The sequence below is a fragment of the Bombus pascuorum genome, unplaced genomic scaffold (genome assembly GCF_905332965.1).
Source record: "Bombus pascuorum unplaced genomic scaffold, iyBomPasc1.1, whole genome shotgun sequence".
NCBI lineage: Eukaryota > Metazoa > Arthropoda > Insecta > Hymenoptera > Apidae > Bombus > Bombus pascuorum.
Window position 1 is genome coordinate 336,409 of NW_026869742.1, and position 21,144 is coordinate 357,552.

Consider the following 21,144-nt stretch of genomic DNA (forward strand, 5'->3'; position numbering starts at 1 on the left):
GAAAGAGTAATAATGTCTAGAAAAACGAAAGAAACCACAATTGAAGAAAGAAAAATAATATTAAATTTATATAAGATGAATAAATCTTACAACGAAATTGCACAAATCATAAACAGAAGTCGTTTTACTGTGCGTTCAGTCATAAAACGCTTTAAAAGTGAAGAAAATCTAGAGAATCAAATTAGGAGTGGGTGCCCTTCTATGGTAACAATTCGAGAAAAAAGGAAAATCGTAAATATTGTAAAGAAGGATCCAAAAACTAATTCGACTGAAATTGCTTCGATGTTAAAAGCTGAGTGTGAAAAAGAAGTAAGTACCAAAACTGTACGTAGGGTATTGAAGGATGCCGGTTATTCTGCCCGTGCAGCACGAAGAAAGCCCTACATCAGTAAAATAAACCAAAAGAAAAGAGTGGAATTCGCGAAAGAGTTTGTTACGAAAGATACTGATTTTTGGGAAAAGATCATGTTTTCAGATGAAAGTAAGTTTAATATTTTTAAATCTGACGGCAGAATATTAGTATGGCGAAAACCCAACACAGAGATGGACGAACTGAATCTGCAAGCCACCATGAAACATGGGGGTGGTGGTTTAATGGTGTGGGGATGTATGGCATCATCGGGTGTAGGAGAACTTATATTCATTGATGAGATAATGGATAAATATGTATATTTAAATATACTCAAGCAAAATCTTTTGAAAAGTACTCAAAAATTAAACCTCCCCAGGGATTTCTATTTTCAGCAGGATCGAGATCCTAAACATATGGCGTATATTGTTCGTCAGTGGATAATATATAATACTGCCCACACATTAAACACACCACCTCAAAGTCCCGATATGAATCCCATTGAGCACGTGTGGAACGAATTGGAAAAAAGAATTAGGAAACATAATATCACAAGCAAGTCTGAACTGAAGAAAGTTCTTCTGCAGGAATGGAGCAATATTGTACCTGAATTCACTAAAAAATTAGTCCACTCGATGCCCAGAAGATTAAAGGAAGTCCTTAAAAGAAAAGGACTGCCAACAAAATATTAGAAGTTTATTATGTAATTAGTTATAAGCGTAAATATTCTACTGTGCCAATAGTTTTGTCCACCCATAAAATGTTCAAAAAATATATTTTTGTTATTATTTTGCGTATTATTTTATTTATATTGTTGCTCTTGTTATGTAATAAACTAGAATAGATAATAAATAAATACGTCAAAAAGTTTTTTGTTTAAATCAATTTGTTTAGTAGTTATAAGCATTTCTATCATAACAATCATGCTGTGCCAATACTTTTGTCCAGCACTGTATATACGTATATTTGCAAATACTATAATTAATTTAACCGAGGTTGATTCTTTTTGTAAATTTTTAATTCATTAATTGTAGACGTTTCTGGTTAAGAAATGACCTAGTTATCAACAGGTTAACAATTTTCTATCTGCCTTGGCCAGTATGAAATTATTCGAAATTTGATTTTTAATCGTATCCATCGGCACACTCGGTGCGTGAAAAAAGCAATTGCGTGAAGCTTAGCCGGGCAATCGATGCGTTCCAATGATTTGTTGCAGCATGGTCCAATACCGTTTAAACCGTAACCGACAATAATCAACAGTTTCACTGACCACGATGATAAAGTTAACGCCAGCAATTTTCGGGCGTGCACCAGACACTAATAGCTGTCATCCATTACGAGCTCTGATGTTCTCGAAGTGAACAGCCACGGGCCGGTTACTCGTTTGTTTTAACAGTCACATCGCGAACGAGCAACGCAAATTACGTTCTGCTTGCCGTGTGTCACAATAACAACTATTTGTAATCGAAGAATGCGACCGGCTCATTGATATTCCTGCGGTTATCGAGTCGAATTTTTCTGCGGTTCTACCTGCTGTTACAGTTTGCATTATAATATTTCTTTCTTTCTTTCTTTCTTTTTCTTTCTTTCTTTCTTTCCTTTTCTTTCTTTCATTCTTTCCTTTTCTTTCTTTCTTTTTTTCCTTTTCTTTTCCTTTTTCTCTCTTTTCATTGTTCACCATGTATGTTTTGCTTGTCAGTTACGTCAAGTATTACTTACACACAGTGGCTCATGAAAGTTTTCCGACATTTACCATAGAACATTTTTATAGATATGTACGTTGTACATGTTATGACACTGCTGATGTTTATGCAAATGTGCTTTTTTATAGAATGCAAATAGGAGAACGAAATTAATAAATAAATAATAAATAAAATGAAATATATAAAGATAGAAGTTTGTTAGAATGATTAGCAGACTATAAAAATGTATTGTTTTATTTCACGTTCTTTGTATGATGCATGTTTTGCATATTTATGTATAAGGCCATATGCAAACGTATCTATCACGTATTTATGTGACGTATTTATCTCGTCGAACGTTGTTACGACCGTTTGCGGAGAGACGCGGTCGCGGGGAAAACGCGTCAGCGAGAGGGGTAAATTCTCGCTACGATTCGTGTAATCGACACCGCGAAGTAGTGGTTCCTCGTGTTTCGATTAGGATAACCGGAGCGGTTTAATGAATTTATCACTGTGTTAATAGGTTAAAATATCGTCTATATTCAACGATTAGTCATACACTAATATGAGCGTCACAAGAGATAAAAGTCTCTGGAACTCGCGGCCAGGTGGCAACCATACACTCGTCGATACATTGTATTGATATACGACGCCGGCGGACCGCTAGCGACGGTTAGAAACACGACATTGAAGGGGCGCCGTGACAATGTGCGAACATCTGGTTGCCAGTCTGCCCGCGGTAGATGATCCGGTCGATGAGGGTGTCACTCGACGTAACAACCGTTATGCGTAATTTAAAAAATCTAATGATTCCACAAGAAGATAATAAATATGGCTTTGATTATTAATTTGTCATTTATCTATATATTTTAGTAACATTCGTGAATTGTTGATGTAAATCGACAAAATGGTCCACATGTTGCGACTCACATATATTCTATTTGCTATACGTAACATTTTGAAGTTTCGCCAATATTGTAATAAAACACAAATATATCGTGACTACGCTGCTCAAATTTGTAACGAGTCTGAAAATCTATATAGAGGTTACAAAAATTATTATATTATTATAATATAATAATATAATATAAGTTATTGCGTCTATGCTGTGCTGGTTTTGTCGTTGACTTTGATCGGTTATAGAAGTTTTTGATCAAAGGATGACCCTAGTTAATAGGTTAAAATTCATCAGAGTCTTGATACAGAAAGTCATGCATAGTAAAAGTAAAATTCATTTCGCATGTGAGACGATAAACGGTACCAAAATCGTGTTACATCGCGCGATCGAACCTATTATAAAACGGCGTATGATGACGTACTATAGGAAAATAATGGTTCGTTATCTCGATACTAGATGCTCGTTTGACATGAACTATAATACTTTTAAGGTCTTTGATACGGTGTTAAATTACGTCAACGATGGCCAGCTCGTCGATTCACGGAATGTATAATCTTCGACAGCGAGGATCGGCTCTGTTATGGTCGGTAAAGCGAAAGAATATCGTCTCTAGTCCTTAAGGTATTGCATAAACGTTCTTTCGCAACTATTCTAAACATCAATAGCTTGGACGTTTTTTTTGAAGCGTGCCTCCTCGACCGTGTTTGCGGCGGACGATCGATAACTTCCCCCTTCCGTCATCCATACCGCGTTGGCGCATCCTCCAGCTTCTATTCGCGCGTAGGAAGCAACACAGTGAGGGTTGAATTACGGTAGAATTTTACAAGTGAGTGTTGAATTACGGTAGAATTTTACAGGAATTATCAGAGGGTTCGGTACTTCCTGAAAAAATTTCTTTTTTTCTTTTTTTTTTTGCGATCACTTATTCGCGTGGTTCGCAATTTCTGTAGTACATTTATCGATAATTATAAAAATATAAGTAAATATTACTAGCATTGATATCGCGAAGTCTTTGTAACAGTTGAGAGCAATATATATATATATATATATAGTGTATATATTATCTATTTATGTATATAACTTGTTCCTATTTATTATACTATTTTCATCTTTTTTTCTACACATCTACTTACGCATCTGGTCGTCATATTGTAAGAATCATATGACATTGCTGAAAAACTGCAACAGTCAGTTTTTATATACTACTTTCAAATCCGGTCAATCATTGACTACAGATACGAAAAATCTGCAATTTGTGCACTAAGATTTGAAATTGGAAAGAATAAACAGGCAGAATGTACGTATATGTCTAACTTATAACCAATGGATCTGTCTATTGTAATACGATAATAGGGAGACTATAACGAAAATAATGTACACATAGAAATGTATTCAGATCCACAAGAATGATGACTCTAAAATTAACAATTTCCATAATAGGATATAATAGGAAATAATGTCATAATCAATAATGTTCAATTTTAAAGACGTAAAAATTGAAGAGACGATATACAAATATTTGAAACATTCAAAGTGTAGTATTTTTTATAGTATTTAGCAGGTGTATACGTATAAAAGGGATAACGTAAAAATATTTATTAATATAATATAATATAATATAGAAAAATAATACGCAAATATTAGATACGTATAAATATTATAATACTATGCACATATGGAAATTAGACTTGTGAAAATTTATGAAAATTTATGAAAAATCTTATGAAATTTAGCGGAAAGATAAAAACTAAATTAAAAGTAGCGAGGAGCAAAAATAAATTACATTGGCGGTTTAATATCTGAGGGGATTACGTGTATTTGTTTTGCAGCGGTATTAATTTTCTCTGGTTTTACGGTGGACTAAATTTTCTGATGTATATGCTCTCATATTTGATCGAAAAACACATTCCTCTCTTTCTGCAAATAATTATTCTGGTTTTAAATTTGTTTTTCTGTTTACTCTTCTCGTCGGAAGATTTAATGAAATGTCCTTAGCGGTAACTAATGAAATTTTAAAGCGGGAATATCCTTTAGAAACGTATAAATTTCTCACAACAGCATGGCGTACATTTTGGCCAATTTTATTATACATTTTTCAACAAGGATAAAGGGTTATTTCTCGATAATAAGACACGACATAATTATTTCTATTTCACTTCTATTGGGTCAACGATCAAATAATTTCCTTTGTGCAGCATTTCAATTGCTACGTACTATTTTACACAGTCCTATAATGCGTACATTATCTTCTAGCTATGAATTCTTTAAGCACTGTCGCAAAATATTAAACGACAACAGTTTGTGTGACACGTTATTTGATGATTGTCAAATAAATAGAAATTGTAAATGTCTAAAAATAAATCAATTTATGTCGAAACAAAAAATAAAATATTTCGTTCCAAAGCTTCAATGAAATTTCAGTGAAAAGTAATTTGAATTTCCCTGGAAATATCGACAATTCTTACACTTTGTATTTAAAAATGTTTGACAGAATTTGCGCGTAATACGTACGTGATTGATGGAAAGAGAACAAAAATTGGTTACTTTTTATAAGGATGAACAACATTCTAAACGGCTAGGTTAAATCCTAGTTTGTTAAAAGTCTTTCTGAAAGTTAAATTTCAGTTTGTTGTAGAAATAGGCTGATTTGTTTCATTGCACTTACATCCGTCATATTTATTTATCTATATTCTACATTTTATCCGTTTTTAATTTGTTAAAAATTCACATATATATGATAAACGATCGTGACATTAAAGTATACTATATAACAAAATCTGTGCATGTTATTATTAATAACATACGTCGTATAAAGTGTAGAACATCAATTAAAATTATAATATTCTGAAATTAAACATGTGTCTAAACCAAATTGTAATGTTTACGTAGGATTTCGCTCCTATGTATTTGGATATGTTAATTGATTTGTTTTGACAATGCACGAATGTTACTAAAACGTATGAATTAATCATCTTTCATAATCCTGTTGTGGAATAATTATTCATTTAAAACTATATCAGTGTCGTACTGATTGAATTGAATACGTGATTGATCTAGGTGTTAAATAACATTAAATATTATTGCCTCGGTTAATCGCAATATTCTATCTATCAATTTATTCAATCCGTTTCCATCATATCTACTGTATATATAGCTTTATCACCGGGTGAGCTAAAAACAATGGATTCTTTCGGTAACAAGACTCTTCCATAATATTTGATAGCTCCGGGCATAACAGGCTGTTATGATATTCAGGGATGACTGTAACAGAGAATAAAGTGGTCCTGGATGTTTATTTGTTCTACCATGTGTTTTAGTAGCATTTGTGTCTTGTTCATACAAATCGACCAAAGTGTGCATTACTCTTAAAAAGTATTAAGACACTTGTTTATTTTTGATGTATATTTTACAAAATTAAGAATAAATTATTATAACTACATTCGTAATTACTTTAGTTTCATATAATAATATATTATGGTCGGATTGAATTAATTTTTCGAAGCTAATACGCAACAATAAAACTGGTGTTTGTAATCGTAAAATATTACAAAACTATTGACGAAGTCTTCAGCTACAAATTTTTTAACTTTTTAATCTTTTGATTATAAATTAGATAAAGAGAAATCTTGCAGATCTCTTTCAGTTGTAATTTGACTTCCGATATTAAAATCAGCGATATTTAAATAGCAAATTGTACACGCTAGATAGGAAAATATAATGTTGCTGTTTTTTAATAGATAATTTATTATTATAGTTTGGTGATTGCATAAAAAGGCACACGTGGCTACAGAAACTATCGGCATACCATTCTATTTATTACAGCATTTACATGCTAATTAATTAGGTCAAAATATACTACATTTCATTATCAATATCATTTTCATATCAGTAGTACTTTAATATGGTTACAAAAATTTGACGAACAAAATCTGACGGAAAACTGCTTCATTGGAGAATAACAGTATGTGCCAATAGTTTTTTTAATTACTATACTAGATTTCTAATTATAATCATATTTACCATTAATTTCTACACTTCAAATAAATCTAAATAATGTTGTCGCAAATCGTTTCAATTGCCTAGATACATTATCAGCTATCAATGATATCGTCACAGATTAACCAACGTTTATGAACTATACTTACGAGCAACGGTACACTGCAACGAAACATTACGATGCAATACCTCTAACCGACCTGTAGTTACAATCTCCGTTTCCCTAAGCTTCAACCCTCGACCTCTGATACTTCCGCCTATCGTTCAACCCCCTCAAATAGGCGATCGACAATATGGAATCGAGACGTATAATGGAAACCGATAGTGCCTATGCGATCATTGCTCCCCCTCGAAGGAATATAACAGCCGTGCCATTTCCATAAAATCTTCGGCATTTGGTGCTTAAGGAGGAGGAACGTTCATATTAACAAGATGAGATCAAATTTTTTCCTGTTCGACCAAGGCGATCTATTGGTTTTATCATGGACGAGGCAGGGAAAAAGCGAGTGAGGTGGAGAGTCGGCTCGTATGCCTCGACCGCGGAAACATTTTCAACGGGACTAGAGCCCCTCTTTGTTCTCGTATCGTGTTGGAGCTTTTACATTCCATGTAACGTAATACGTTTGCTGCGAATAAACGCAGTCGTCGTGTCGCGAAAGTGAAACGTGCCTGGTCAACAAATCGATCGGTAGATACAATTTGAAATCCGCTCGGCAAGCGAATCAAATCAGCGCAGAAAAATTAGATTGGGGAGTTAACTAGGGGTTGTAGCATGAGAGACGGAACGTTCAAGCTTGTAAACTGTTTTTCGTGGGATCACGAGAACGTAGAAACGTAACGAATTGAAAGATCTTCAATCTAGTTTACCAAGTTTCAAATTATTTGTCAAAGCTTGACGTTTACGGATTTTGACGTCTTTACGAAGCCAATATTTGGACAAAAATGTTACCCTCTCGAATTATAGATATTAAATTGAAATCTACTGTAAGAATAAAAGTTAATATAAATGCTATTTCATATCGAAAAATTTTATTACACGAGATGGAGCGGTAGTCGTAGTAGGATCGGGCAGGGGTGATTCCACGTGGAAAATATGAAAGCAATTTCGTATGGTATTCGTTCGTCTGCGGCTTCGCTTTCAAGAAAATCGACTTTGAAGATTTGACAAATATACCTAAATTTGCTTAATTCCGGATAAGAGTAAATAATCGACAGGGATTTAAATTTCATTTGAAAATAAGTAAAAAAAATATAGGAAAAACATAGGAAAATTAAAGTATGCTTGACAAATTTTCAAATTTGATTTTCTCAGAAACGAAGCGTCATATGAACAAATTTTATTGTACAGTTTCGACTTATTTTTTCATGTAGAATCAGCCTGTTTCCGATTGTACTACGACTATCCTGTCCATTTTGCATATATATAACAAATAAATTGTTCTTAGATGTATATCAGCTTTGCCAACCATTTGGTGAGAAATAATCCAAAAATGTTTTTATCGCCGATAACGCTAGTGATTATTCTTAGTCAAAAAGAATTTCCATCGTCGATGATAGTTATTGAAAATGAAAAAAACTAAGCAAAGTACATCTGTTATCCCGTTGACCGCGGATTCGTTATCGAACATCCATACTTATTATATAGTTATTGTCACATCCATACTTGTGTTAATAAACGTTACCTCGATTGTGTGACAACTTTAATCTTAATGATAACCCGACATCACAGAAGTGGGATCAGTGCCGATTGTAACGATGCAACAGCTCGTGACCTATTGTGCGCGAGTTGACTCAGCCGCGAGAGCAAAGATCGAGCGGCGGACTTGGAAATTTAACGCTACCACGTTTTAACCCCGGTATCGTGAGCGCCGACCCGGCTGCATGGTGCATAATCGTTAACCTAATGATGAAAGAAAATCCTTTACGAGGCAGCGAGTTATTTTCTGCCTTGAATCGTGCTTTAGAGGGTTCTGCAGCGCATTGGATTACGCAAGTACTGAACGATGAAGAAATTACCTAGCCGGTAATTAATGAACTTTTCATCACGCGTTTTGGTGGCCAAGAGACGGCGACCTCGGCGCTAATGGAGATATACAAGGAAGGACTATCGAAGAGCGAATCCTCAGGAGCTTACGGTAATCGTCTCCGTTCCCTTCTGAAGACAAGATGGCAAAATTTATTGACGGCCGAAATAATTAATGCCGCCGCTCTTTGCCTCGGTCTACAAGATCGACTCTCCGAACGACTAGCACTCACGAATGACATAGAGACGGAAGATCAATTTCAGAGTGAAATGTGATTTCTCTGCGACGAGGAGAAGTCGACGGCTTCGTCAGAAAGCCCCGGATAAAGTGCCATCACTGTGGCCACTACGGACATCGAATGTCGGGTTGTCGCAAGAGGATAAAATTGGAGCAGGTGAAGAATATACGAAACTCTGATGAAAACCGATCAGCCACATCATCGACGGCATCTTGCTTCAAGTGCCGCTAGAAGGGATATGTCGCGCCTAATTGTCCGTTATTGTGGAGGAAAAACTACGATTGTAATAACGAACGTCGAGTAGACTCCCGCGTAGAGGAAGATCCAATTGGTAGATTAAATCATCTGGGTGAATCGTTCCAATTTAACTTTGTTTCGGGAGCTGAATGCTCACTAATTGAAGAATCCGTAGCCCCAAAATTTTCCGGCAAAAGAATGAGTAATTTAGTAATACTGCGAGGGATAGAAAACATTGTATTAAATGTACATCACAAATTTTGTTCACAGTATGTATTAATGGTTTTACATGGGAGATCATTTTTCATGTCCTTGCTGATAGTTACTTACTTGGAATATGATATCATGATTGATCGTGAAATTTTGAGACAAGCTTTTAACGTGAATATTACAGAAATGTCTTGCTATTTGTAAAACAAAAGTTGTTAATGTCTGTGACAAAACCGCTGAGAAGAAGATCGATGTTTACGAAGTTGATACCGAGGTACTTGATCATGGTTAAAGTCGTTTGATCTTTGTTCTCGAAAAGTTCAAAAGTTCATTCGTTACGGGCTTCCCACGCTCTCGTGTAGATACGAGCCAGCTAGAAATACGGTTTATTGATCCAAACGTTGCCGCGCAAGGAAGAAGCCCTTATAGATTGAGCGAGAAAGAGCGAAGAATAATGCGTGATAGAATAAGCGAATTAATTAGAGTAAAAATTATAAGGCCTAGTAATTCACGGTTATGTAAAGAAAACTCGTAAAGAAAAAGGACGGCTCGGACAGATTGTGCGTAGATTTTCGGGAACTAAATAAAAATACTGTCGCGGATCGATATCTTCTACCTCTTATTAGCCCGAACATGGCCAGCGGGTTCCATGAAATTCCCATTCATCCTAATTCTACAGAATATACAGCAGTTTTCACCCCCAACGGGCAATACGAGTACGTAACGACGTCGTTTGGCTGTTCCCAAGGTCTTGGGCGACTTCGCCTACTCGTATCTTGTTGCTTACCTTAAATTGGACAGATAAACATGAAAATATAAGCCAAAAGGTAATTTCCGTCCTGACTGATGAACTGGCGTAAATGATGTTCAACCCTAATTAATTATCCGATAGAATTACATCCTAACGTTAGATCGCGTGGATACGGGGCTATTTTGACCAATAAGGTCGACGGTAAAAACCGACTAATAGAATAGTATAGTATAGTAAGAAAACGAGTCCTGTGGATTCTACGTATCATTCGTATGAACTAGAGACGTTGGCAGTTGTAAACGCCGTTAAACATTTTCGTCACTATCTACATGGACGGGAATTTCTTGTTGTTATTGATTGTAATTCGTTGAAGGGAACCAGTAATAAAGTGAATGACGGGGTTTACAGGTGGTGGGCTTATTTACAAAATTTTACTTTTGACATAATGTACCGAGAAGGTAAACGAATGGCCCACGTAGATTTCCTTTCACGGAACCTCGTAGATAGCGACCGTGTACCATAACTAACAAAATCAAAGGAACAAGGAAATATGTACCGAGCAACAGAGAATCCTTGTGGGCTTCGTAAAATCGACCACGAACACCACCAAATTTTCTGTGACTTAGATTGATTTTGAATGATCTTGAATGAGTATAGTCGTTGAATTCATCATTATGTTTAGCGAACTTGAAATGCCCTCGTGCAAAAAATTCAATTACACTAAATTTTCTTCCCCGTGCAATATTTTTGATTTTCTTAACATTTTTTTCTATCATCAATATTTTCAACAGTATCCAACTGTCATCTTATACGTGTATAATAGTGAATATCCAACTTTACGTCCTTGTTCTGCATAAACTTCATCAGTTGACATTTACAAATTTGGGCAAATACCTGATAATTTATCGCGCAAACTGCGCATATCAGAATAATTATAGAAGTGCTGTTAAATATTGATCGTTAAATATTATATGTATAATAATGTTTGACATATTAGCTTGTATGATGTACTGACGTACTGCCGACGTACTGCGCATATTTTATATGCGTATATATATCATACGTTTTCTGTAAATTTAATATGCACAAACGTCCAGAATTTAATTATTGGCAATAGCAAATGACACGGTTCCAGCGACTAAATTATAATACATAATCATATCATACTGCAAGTTAATAAGTAGAATACATTATTTAACATAAAGATACAATAACATTATCGTAAATTACATCCAACATATTACGAAATGATGATACAAAGATAAAACTACAAGATATGTATACATCGGTTATTGATTGATTAATAAGTGATTCTATATTATAAGATTATTATAATAATTAACGAATTATACATGGAAGTATAAAAATAAAATTACGATTTTGAAGTTACCTCTAATTACAGATCACGTGAGAAAATATAAGTGGATTTCTGTTGATACTCTGACTTTTATATTTTGCATGTTAATCGTCAAATTTCACACGAATGTCCTAATACTTCTAAATAGATAATGTTGCGAATAAAATATATCTTGCGATATATATTGCAAAGTATATGACGAAATATATAATGAAATAATGTATCTAAACGTTAATGTGGTGTAATTGGAGGATTAAATTTTTATGCGGTAGTATACAACCCGACTCGAAGAAAAACCTTCCTCTTTTCAAGCATTAAATTTACAGTATTAAATTGTATTAAATTCCGTGGAATAAGCTTATGAATATCTCACATACCTCATTTTATAAGCTTCGCAATAATTTGCACAGACTTGGAAACTTAAATTGTTCACAAGACAAGCATTCTATCTCGCAGTATTTAGTTTAAATACCTACTTCTGAGAATACCTACTGCAGAATGTGTAATAAAGCTAGTAATGGCGAAATTGTATGTATATTTGCACGATATTAAATGCAATTCTAGCAATAATAATTCGTTTTCAAGCGTTATTTTCAAATAAAGTTACTTGGAGTAATTAATCTTTTTATTTGCTATTTTTACTTCAAACAAGAAATATTTAATCTCGTATCGAAATTATGCAACGAAATATATATATATATATATATATATATGAAAAAACGTTTTATCAAACTTCTACAATCTGAAAGTTAAGCGTATTTGGTTCGTGTTGCAATGGATAGCGCGTGATTATATTGTTAGACGATTTAGGTAATTATTAACGGTAATTATTAAGATATTTATGTATATTTGTATTTTATCGTAAAATCTTTCCATCATTGTATCGGAGTGGTTCGATGCATTTATAGAAAAACACGTGATTTGAAGATTAGATCGAACGCTCGTTAAAATTGTTTTTACCCGTTAAATTATCAGTTAATGTTGAAAACGTGAAATTTGTAATTTTATGTTCTTATCGAGCGTAGGAACTACTGCCTTTTCACAAAGCATAATCGAAATTGAAATTAAGTGGAAGAATATGTACACTACTACGATTGAAGATATTATTGCAAAACGCTTTCTAATGTTACTCTATAGAATATTGTATAGAATATATATATATATAAATTTAACTTTTCGTACGTGAAAACCTCAATATATATAAATATGTCGGAGATGAAAGGACACCGGGCCTCCCCCCTTGGAATTCGTTGAAAAATATCCCAATACTGTCTTTATAAATTAAACCGATTATTATAAACCTTTGTGAATTAAATGGATTATAATTGTCTGAGATTTGCGATAACGAGTTTGGATTCGAGGCGATAACTGGTTGTCAGATGCAGCCACGACCACGGAATAAACGTTTTACTTAACAAAGGTACAGAATAATTGTATAGCTCCCTTTAAAAAGAAATAGTCGTAGCGATACTTGACAGTGAACGTTGTAATGGATATCTACCCCGAGGCTCGCCACACACAGACCCTATTCTTCGGGCAAGATAATTATACCAGATGGCGATGCATTTCCACGGGACATGTTCAGCTAGACCGAACACCCGCTATAATTCTTAGAATTTCGTTAATTAAAATCCTTCAAACGGACAAATAGTCTTTATTTTTAATAAGTCCTTAAATCTACCATCCATCTAAGAGGAGGTACGGGAAATCTACTTTTCTCGGAACGACGCTTCCCGCTAACAACCTTCTCTCAAGGGCGGCTTGCTAGCATCTTGCTTGCATCTTAGTACGAGAAATTATACGAGATATTATACGGAAAATAAAATTTGAAGGATAGATGTGGAATACGAGGTATTCCATCTCCAAAAATAAGTAAAAAGTATGCAGTAAAGAATAACATTCTTCCATTTATCTGATTTTTCAAGAGAATCGAATTCGTTTAATGTATGTGAATTTGGCTAATGCTTGCGAAAATAAAGATGTAAAATAAGTTTCTTCTATGTAAAGCTTCGTCTTTAAGAAAATAGAGTTTAATGCGTTGAATTAAGAATCGACTTGCTGCACGTCTACTCGATAAATTTTCAAATCTTATTTTCCCAGAAACGGTACTATGAAATTTTATTCTACATTTTCGATTTAGTTTGAAATGCAGAATAACTTCTCTTATTGATTCACTTTTGCCTGTATTCACTTAAGCGCCGTGTGAAAACACATTCTATAAATTCTTGACTTATTTCAGGATGTAGAACCTTTTATCGATCGTTCACTCCCACTTTAGAAACCAAACCGAATTAATAAATAATTCAGAATCATACAAGTTCAAGACATATTTGGCAAAGATTTTAACTCCATTTTAAGCTTTCAAGGGAAGTTCAAGTCAATTTTAACCTAGTATCGTATAAACGAATCCTACTCTACATTTCCTGCTTATACTGCCATGTAGAATGGCTGCCTCGTTAATCCATAATTAGTGGAATATAATACTGGTAGTAAGTAGGATCTTATCAAGGATGTGCCTTGTCAAACGGTAAACTTACATCAAGCGATTGCTCCAGTATATATTCATCCGGGTGTAAAAATGCACAGTTGAAAACAGGATTACTGTTATTCGAAGGTAACCGTGCTTACTAAAATCAGATAAAAATCCTAAAGCTTGTTAGTGGTTTTAATCTGTAAAACGTTCGTAATACGTTAATTTATCAGTTATCGGTAATCGAAAAAGAAAAAAAAAAAAATGGACACCAATCCGTTGTTATTCTATTTGCACGATTTTTATAATACAAGTATACGTACAGTCTTTATTTTGCAGTTATTGCGTCGTAATTGCAATAAGGTAACTTTATCAGCTACGCATTTGTAACAAAGTAGATGAAACATTGTAATTATGTTAGGAACTTTTAGTTGTAACTAAATAATTAAATAGTTATTTAATACCGATATTCTCGAGGTAACTTTAGAGGATTGCAATTATATGATGAAAAATATTGAACGTTGAACGGTATCAATAAAGCACACAAAAGATGCTTATACATTAGTTTCCTTTGTCAATCGTTTTGCAGTTGTTTTAAGCAGCAGTTATCGACAGATGCTTTGTATAGACGCGGTCAGTCAAACGCGGTCAGTAGTTTGGTCAAGTTATATGTTTTTTTTTTTTTTAATTTGCGTTTATTTTACAATCAATTCTCGTTAGAGAATTTTAAATAAATTTATCTGACGTGGTACTATAACATGATTAAGAAGTATTTATAATATATTTGATTCTATTTGAATCTAGTGCTTAGATATAAGATATAATGTCTTTTTAGCCTGCGGATCTGTTCCAACAACTCGAGTAGTTGACTAATTGGAGGGTTTACGTACAAAGGTGCATTTATTAAGGATCTTAAGGTTTGAGATTGGAATTCGTGGAGAATTTCTATGTTGGAATTACTTACTGTTCCTTCGTAGTTGCGAGTTCTAAGTAAAGTCAAATTTACACTCTCTCACTGCGGATCGATACAGCGGACGATTCGTCGGAAAACGTCGCTTTCGGCGAATTTATATTTCACTTCGCACAGATGCGACGGATAAACGCTGTTTCCATTTGTGTGTACTAAAATGAAACAACATAAATGCGACTTTTTATCCTCGTTTCAACCGTAGTGATTCTTCAAAGTGGACAGATAAAATTCAGCTCTGCATGCTACGTTTTTTTTATTTTTTTTATCTTTTTTTAGTTTATCTTGGTTTTTACAATTTGTCCTGAAGGACATTTGGTAAAATATTATATCTTATTTATTGGTAATAAAAGAATAAAAATAAAATATAGCAGGTGGGTGGCTGCCCCCAGCTGGGTGCCATCTTCGTGTTTGTTAAATTATATGTTTTATGTACCTGCTACCTGCCACCTGCTACGTGACTGAATTATTGTCCGTGTGTGAAAACATATTCATAATGATCATGCCTCTGCTATCTCAAAATGAGTTACGTAAGTACGAAGGCATTTTAAGGCAAAGAATCTTAATATTATTCTATAAAGAATAAATAAATGTAACGATTAGAGAAAATATAAAAGAACATACGATAGAATTCCATTTTCGGAAAATGATGATCTTAAAAACTCGAAAAAAAAAAAAAAAAAAAAAAAAAAGGAAAAGGAGGAAAAGTTTTTCTATCATTACGCGATTCTGAGCCTGTATTATGCCGGAGTGTATCCCCACAATTCATCACGATGTCACTGCAATTGTTAAACAAATCTACAAATTGGTCACAACTGCCAATCCGTAAAAATACGATCTGTTTTATTATAATACATTTTGCAATCATTTCGACAATTGCCTTGTTCATAAATAGTAAAAGAAAATAGTGTAACATTGAACGAAGGAAACTGCTTCAAGATTCCATTATCAAACTATCATATTATGCTTGGCTATTTTATTCGGTTGTCCTTTTTTTCTTTTTTTTGCGCGAGGAGGGGAAAAAAATGCTGTTACGCATACCCATTGACCCGCATCACTGGGGTTATGTGGGGGACTCGGGCGGATGTTGTTGCCATACCCACTAAAAACCCTTCCCCGCCCTCCTTTCTCTGCTTTGAGGGCTGACAACCCCAGTAAAAATACCCGGGGCGTCGGCAATCATCAGGGTTGTCCTTTTTCATGCTCCGTATATCTCCTTCTTCGTTCAATTACTGCTCGCTTCATCTTCTCAACCAGTTCAATGTTGGGCTGATCTCCTCTGAAAAAACCAACACCACACGCAGTTCCCTCCTCCTAGTGGTCACCTATCTTAGTACTACCCCACCCGTGCCCAGCGTTGCTTAAGTTTCTCGTGTTCGGACGGGAACGAGTGTACTCAACGTGATTTGGGCGTTGGCTTATTCGGTTATCCTGTGTTTTATCTCGAATTTCATATATCATTCATATTGATTTATAACTGTTAACTACCCCTCCCCTTTCCTCTCATCCCCCCCCCCAAAATCCCACAACGCATAAAAGTAATACACCGAGGAGTCCTGTTTTGCGGCCAAGTTTCAGGACAAAATACAACACACACAAGAATACACAAAAATCACGCACCAAGCGACTTAAACCCAAAAAAACAAAAAAATAAACGCAAAAACCGAAAATCCACGACACATATTAGACCATGGCTACGTCGTACCGACGCGTATCGGTACTTTTGCCTAAACACACTATACTCAATTCATTGTTTATTGTGAATCTCAAAAATGTACAAAAAATCAAATATTGGCTAAATAAACTATTTAAAAAAAAAAAAAAAAAAAAAAAAAATAACTGTTAACTACAGATTTGTGTATTCTGCTTGTCTAACTATGTGTTAAATGTGGATATGTAAATCGTGTTATATTCTAATTGATTAATCCTTTAAATGCTCACTGAACTGCTTTTAATCGTCGTAAATAATGTGGTATGAAATGTTTCATTTTGATTAATTAACCCCTACTGTGCGCTCAATGTTCGTCGATCAATATTGGTATAAACTAAATATTCATAATGGCGAAAACTGCAATATTTATAAAATTGCAAATAACGAAACCTGTTTTCCACATCTATCAATTCTACATCTATCTAACAATTCTTACATCTTTCTGCATCAATTGATTTCGATGAAACTTGAAGCATGTACATAACCTACATAAGTCTACGAAACGTATCGTTAGAAGATCGTAATAGTCATTACAGGTTTAGATAAAAATGTCATGACAAATGACTATTACTGTTTTCTTCGCAATCCCAACTAATTGCAATTTCTTTCCAAGTCTATCTTCCATATCATTTGGTAATCTAATCCTTTTAACTTCTCCAAGAAATTCAAGTCCTCTGGTCCAATTTCTAAAAAGTAATTCTGGTTTAGACGGTCCGAATATTAATGTGACCTACTATTTTGTACAATTTAAAATTTCCGAATTTGTATAATATTACGAGGACAATTAAAAAAGGAAGACATTATAAAAATATGTGAAATATATAATAAAACATTTTCTATACAGTTCACTGCATTAATTGTTAATTCGATTATTTCTGTTATTTTTGTCCAAATTGTAATATAGCTAACTCTACTGCTAATATTGCTATCAGGATTTAATCATTTCCAGGTACAACGTCGACTAAATCTATCTCTGCAAATATTGCCAATGTTAAATTTGATATTAACAGAGATGGCCAACAGGAGATTGATGTTACAATATCTAAAAGTAACTTTATATGCGACAATGTTTGAAGGAGGAAAAAAATACAAATACAGCAAAGACAGCTGAAAATACAGCTTCGTCGATCTCAGAAAATAGAAATAAATTTCGAAGAATTGAAGGTGATGATGCAAAGGCCGATGTAAAGCAAGATTCAGAAAATCTGAAGAAAGACTCAATGCCAGAATTTCCAGCGATTAAGACTTCTAGTACAATAGTAGATACATTACATATTTCCAACGCTTTTAATGCTCTAACATTGTCAAATAATAAATACGTAAAAACTGCACAAACACTTGAACCAGTTTCACGTGCATGCCAAGAAGAATGGACCGATAAATGGAATAACCTTGAATTTCCAGCTCCCAAATCGTCAATTTTAACACCAGTTACTTTTAGTTTATCTAAAAAACAATATTCATTTGGTGACACAAGTACGAGTCAGTTTCTTGGTTCTCCAACGTCAGAAAGTAAAGAGTCAGCGCGTGATAACGCAGAGAGTAGATCTACGCCTTTCTGTTGGAAAGCAACAACGACAACAACATTATCAAGTCCAGCATTCCAAGTACCTACTGCAGCACAAACTTTGCATAAATCTGGAACATCCAAATCATCAATTTTAAAACCACCTACTTTTAATTTATCTAAAAAACAATATTCATTTGGTGACACAAGTACGACCCAGTTTCTTGGTTCTCCAACGTCAAAAAATTAAGAGTCAGCGTGTGATAACGCAGAAAGTAGATCTACGCCTTTCTGGTGGAAATCAACAACGACAACAACATTATCAAGTCCAGCATTCCAAGTACCTAATGCATCACAAACTTTGCATAATTCTGGAACACCCGAATCATCGATTTTGGTACCAACTACTTTTAGTTTATCTAATAAACAATGTGAATTTGGTGGCGCAATTTCACGTAAATCTTGCACTTCTCCGGTGCTAGAAAATAAACCTGCAGCTTGCGATTCAACACCAACAAACCAAAAAGAAACAACATATAATACAACACTCGGGATGCCAACTGTACGTGGCACATTGTCAGTGAAATCAGTAGTATCTGGTGATAGTACTGTTAGAACGTCTACCGGCGAGTCAACGCCTCTTATACGTGTACATCAAAAATTTATATTTAACGCCATTCCTACTGAACCGGCTGTAATGCCTGGGACTCGATTCAATTTTCCTACGAATATGATACCTCCTGTATCGACTCAGATTCAAATATCGATTGATTCCACCGATTATACATTTAACGGACCTAATCCGGAACTAGCAGCATTTCCGCAATGTCCAACTACAAGTTCATTTTCTATATCGCAACCTGTTACCCAAAGTCAACAATTGTCTACTTCATCATCTATTCCTCTAGAATGCGCGTTTAATTTTGATTCGTCACCAGGAGATCATACAGCTGTAAGTAAACTAAAAGTATTAAGTCACTGAAAAAATTCCTAGCATATTCGATAATCGATTTATTCTGTTGTATTCTGTACACCCTTTGTACACTCTTCTGTACACACCGAACACTCGTAAAAATCTTTTAGCAATAGATTAGGCTGTCGCAAAAGTTTCTTTCGTTTCATTCAAAATTCAGTAAAATAATATAAAACAGAAAATGTGCATCAATTATTTCCTTATAAAACGAAAGAAACTTTTCGGACAACCTAATATTATATACGTTATACGTAACATTTTCAAATTCCATTGCTACTATCATAAGATATGACTATCATGACTTATCGATAAACAGTATTTCGAATAATGCGATGACCTGATAAGAGTTACCGTATTCCTATTGTTGAAAGCACTTTTACAGCGGTATAGAAAGAAATTTACAAAATTGTATTGTAGTATATTAGAGGTTCGCGATACCAACTATGTTAGTGATTGTGTTTTACAAATGATTAACATTATTATGATTAATATATGATTTCCTTTTTAGGAACCTGGTTCAATCCAGTCCGAAGGATTTAATTTTAATCCCAATACTAGACCATCGTTCCGTTTTAGTGTTTATGAATTTAAGTATCTACAAAATATAAAATTATTTTACACATTAATAGCAGGATCTTTTTTCCATAAAAAAATGTGTTGCCATGTGTTGTTTTAGTGCACCTACTCAAGTACAACGAGATACTGCGTCTACTCGAGTACAACGAAATACTGCGTCTACTCTAGTACAACAAAATACTGTCACCATCAATTACCGCCCAATGATCAGTCCCACTCGATTACTCAATCCACGAAAGATCAGGAAAGCTTTTAGAAGATTAAAATAGGAGTCAAGTAACGGCATTCTTTTTATACAGTTGCTCATGAAGGTATTCATATTCTTGCAGAAGACACCTTTTATGAATATACTATATGTCTTGAAAGAAACATTTTGAAATGTCATTAGTATTGTAACAAAATCCGATTGTCATAGCTATATTGGTAAAGTTTTTAGCAAATCTGAAAATATACATAGATATTACAAAACACCTAACACAAGTATGCAGATATTTTGTAGAAATCAATAAAGTATTTAAACAGTCATTTAACATTTCATCAAACATTTTCCATATGTATGAAATAAGCCTAAATATTTACTGGAACCACTTTTGAGATTTTTTCTAGGCATACCAAGGAGGCTATTAATGCTGTGTGCTAATCTTTATTAAATATATGTTTGTAAATAACTTTTATGTATATTTTCAGATTGGTTTTTGGCTTTTCTATCATAAAAATAGTAGTTGCAAAATACTTTTATGAGCCATTGTATCTATTTCATACAATCGTGAGAAAACAAGTCGAAGACGCTTCGTTTTCGAAGAAAAAAGAAAAAAGAAAAAAGAAACGATTTTGAACATTTTCTCGATGCTGCTATACGCACATACTCTTTATGATATATCAATTCTTGGATCAATAACGAACTTTCATTATTGATGATTTGCTGCTAGTGGATGAGGAAACTTAATAAAATATCGAATGTCTGCAATTTATCGAGAATAACGAGTTTATGTGGGTAACAGATATATCCTTTCATTAAGCATAGGTCTTATATAACTCGTTTATAGTTGAGAAGGAAAATACTAATCAGTACTAATTAAATTCATGAATTAATAACTTTTTTTTTTGTAACGAAAGAAATGTTGCGATGCATAATGTACAATGTATTGAATTTGCTTCATACATTTAATTGATTCTGAACAATTATCTTTGCTTCATT

At 34.1% G+C, this 21,144-nt stretch overlaps 1 protein-coding gene across 1 annotated transcript in view; it reads left to right on the forward strand.

Annotated features, from left to right (window-relative positions):
* Positions 1-20,908, forward strand: part of LOC132915756 (uncharacterized) — a 34,089-nt gene extending 13,181 nt beyond the window's left edge. The window contains exons 3-7 of the mRNA XM_060975565.1: positions 17,840-17,938; positions 18,010-18,606; positions 18,649-19,349; positions 19,879-20,103; positions 20,191-20,908. Coding sequence (XP_060831548.1) covers positions 17,840-17,938; positions 18,010-18,606; positions 18,649-19,349; positions 19,879-20,046 — 1,565 coding nt within the window. The 3' untranslated portion in view covers positions 20,047-20,103; positions 20,191-20,908. The remainder of the gene's footprint in view (positions 1-17,839; positions 17,939-18,009; positions 18,607-18,648; positions 19,350-19,878; positions 20,104-20,190) is intronic.
* The last annotated feature ends 236 nt before the right edge of the window (positions 20,909-21,144 follow it).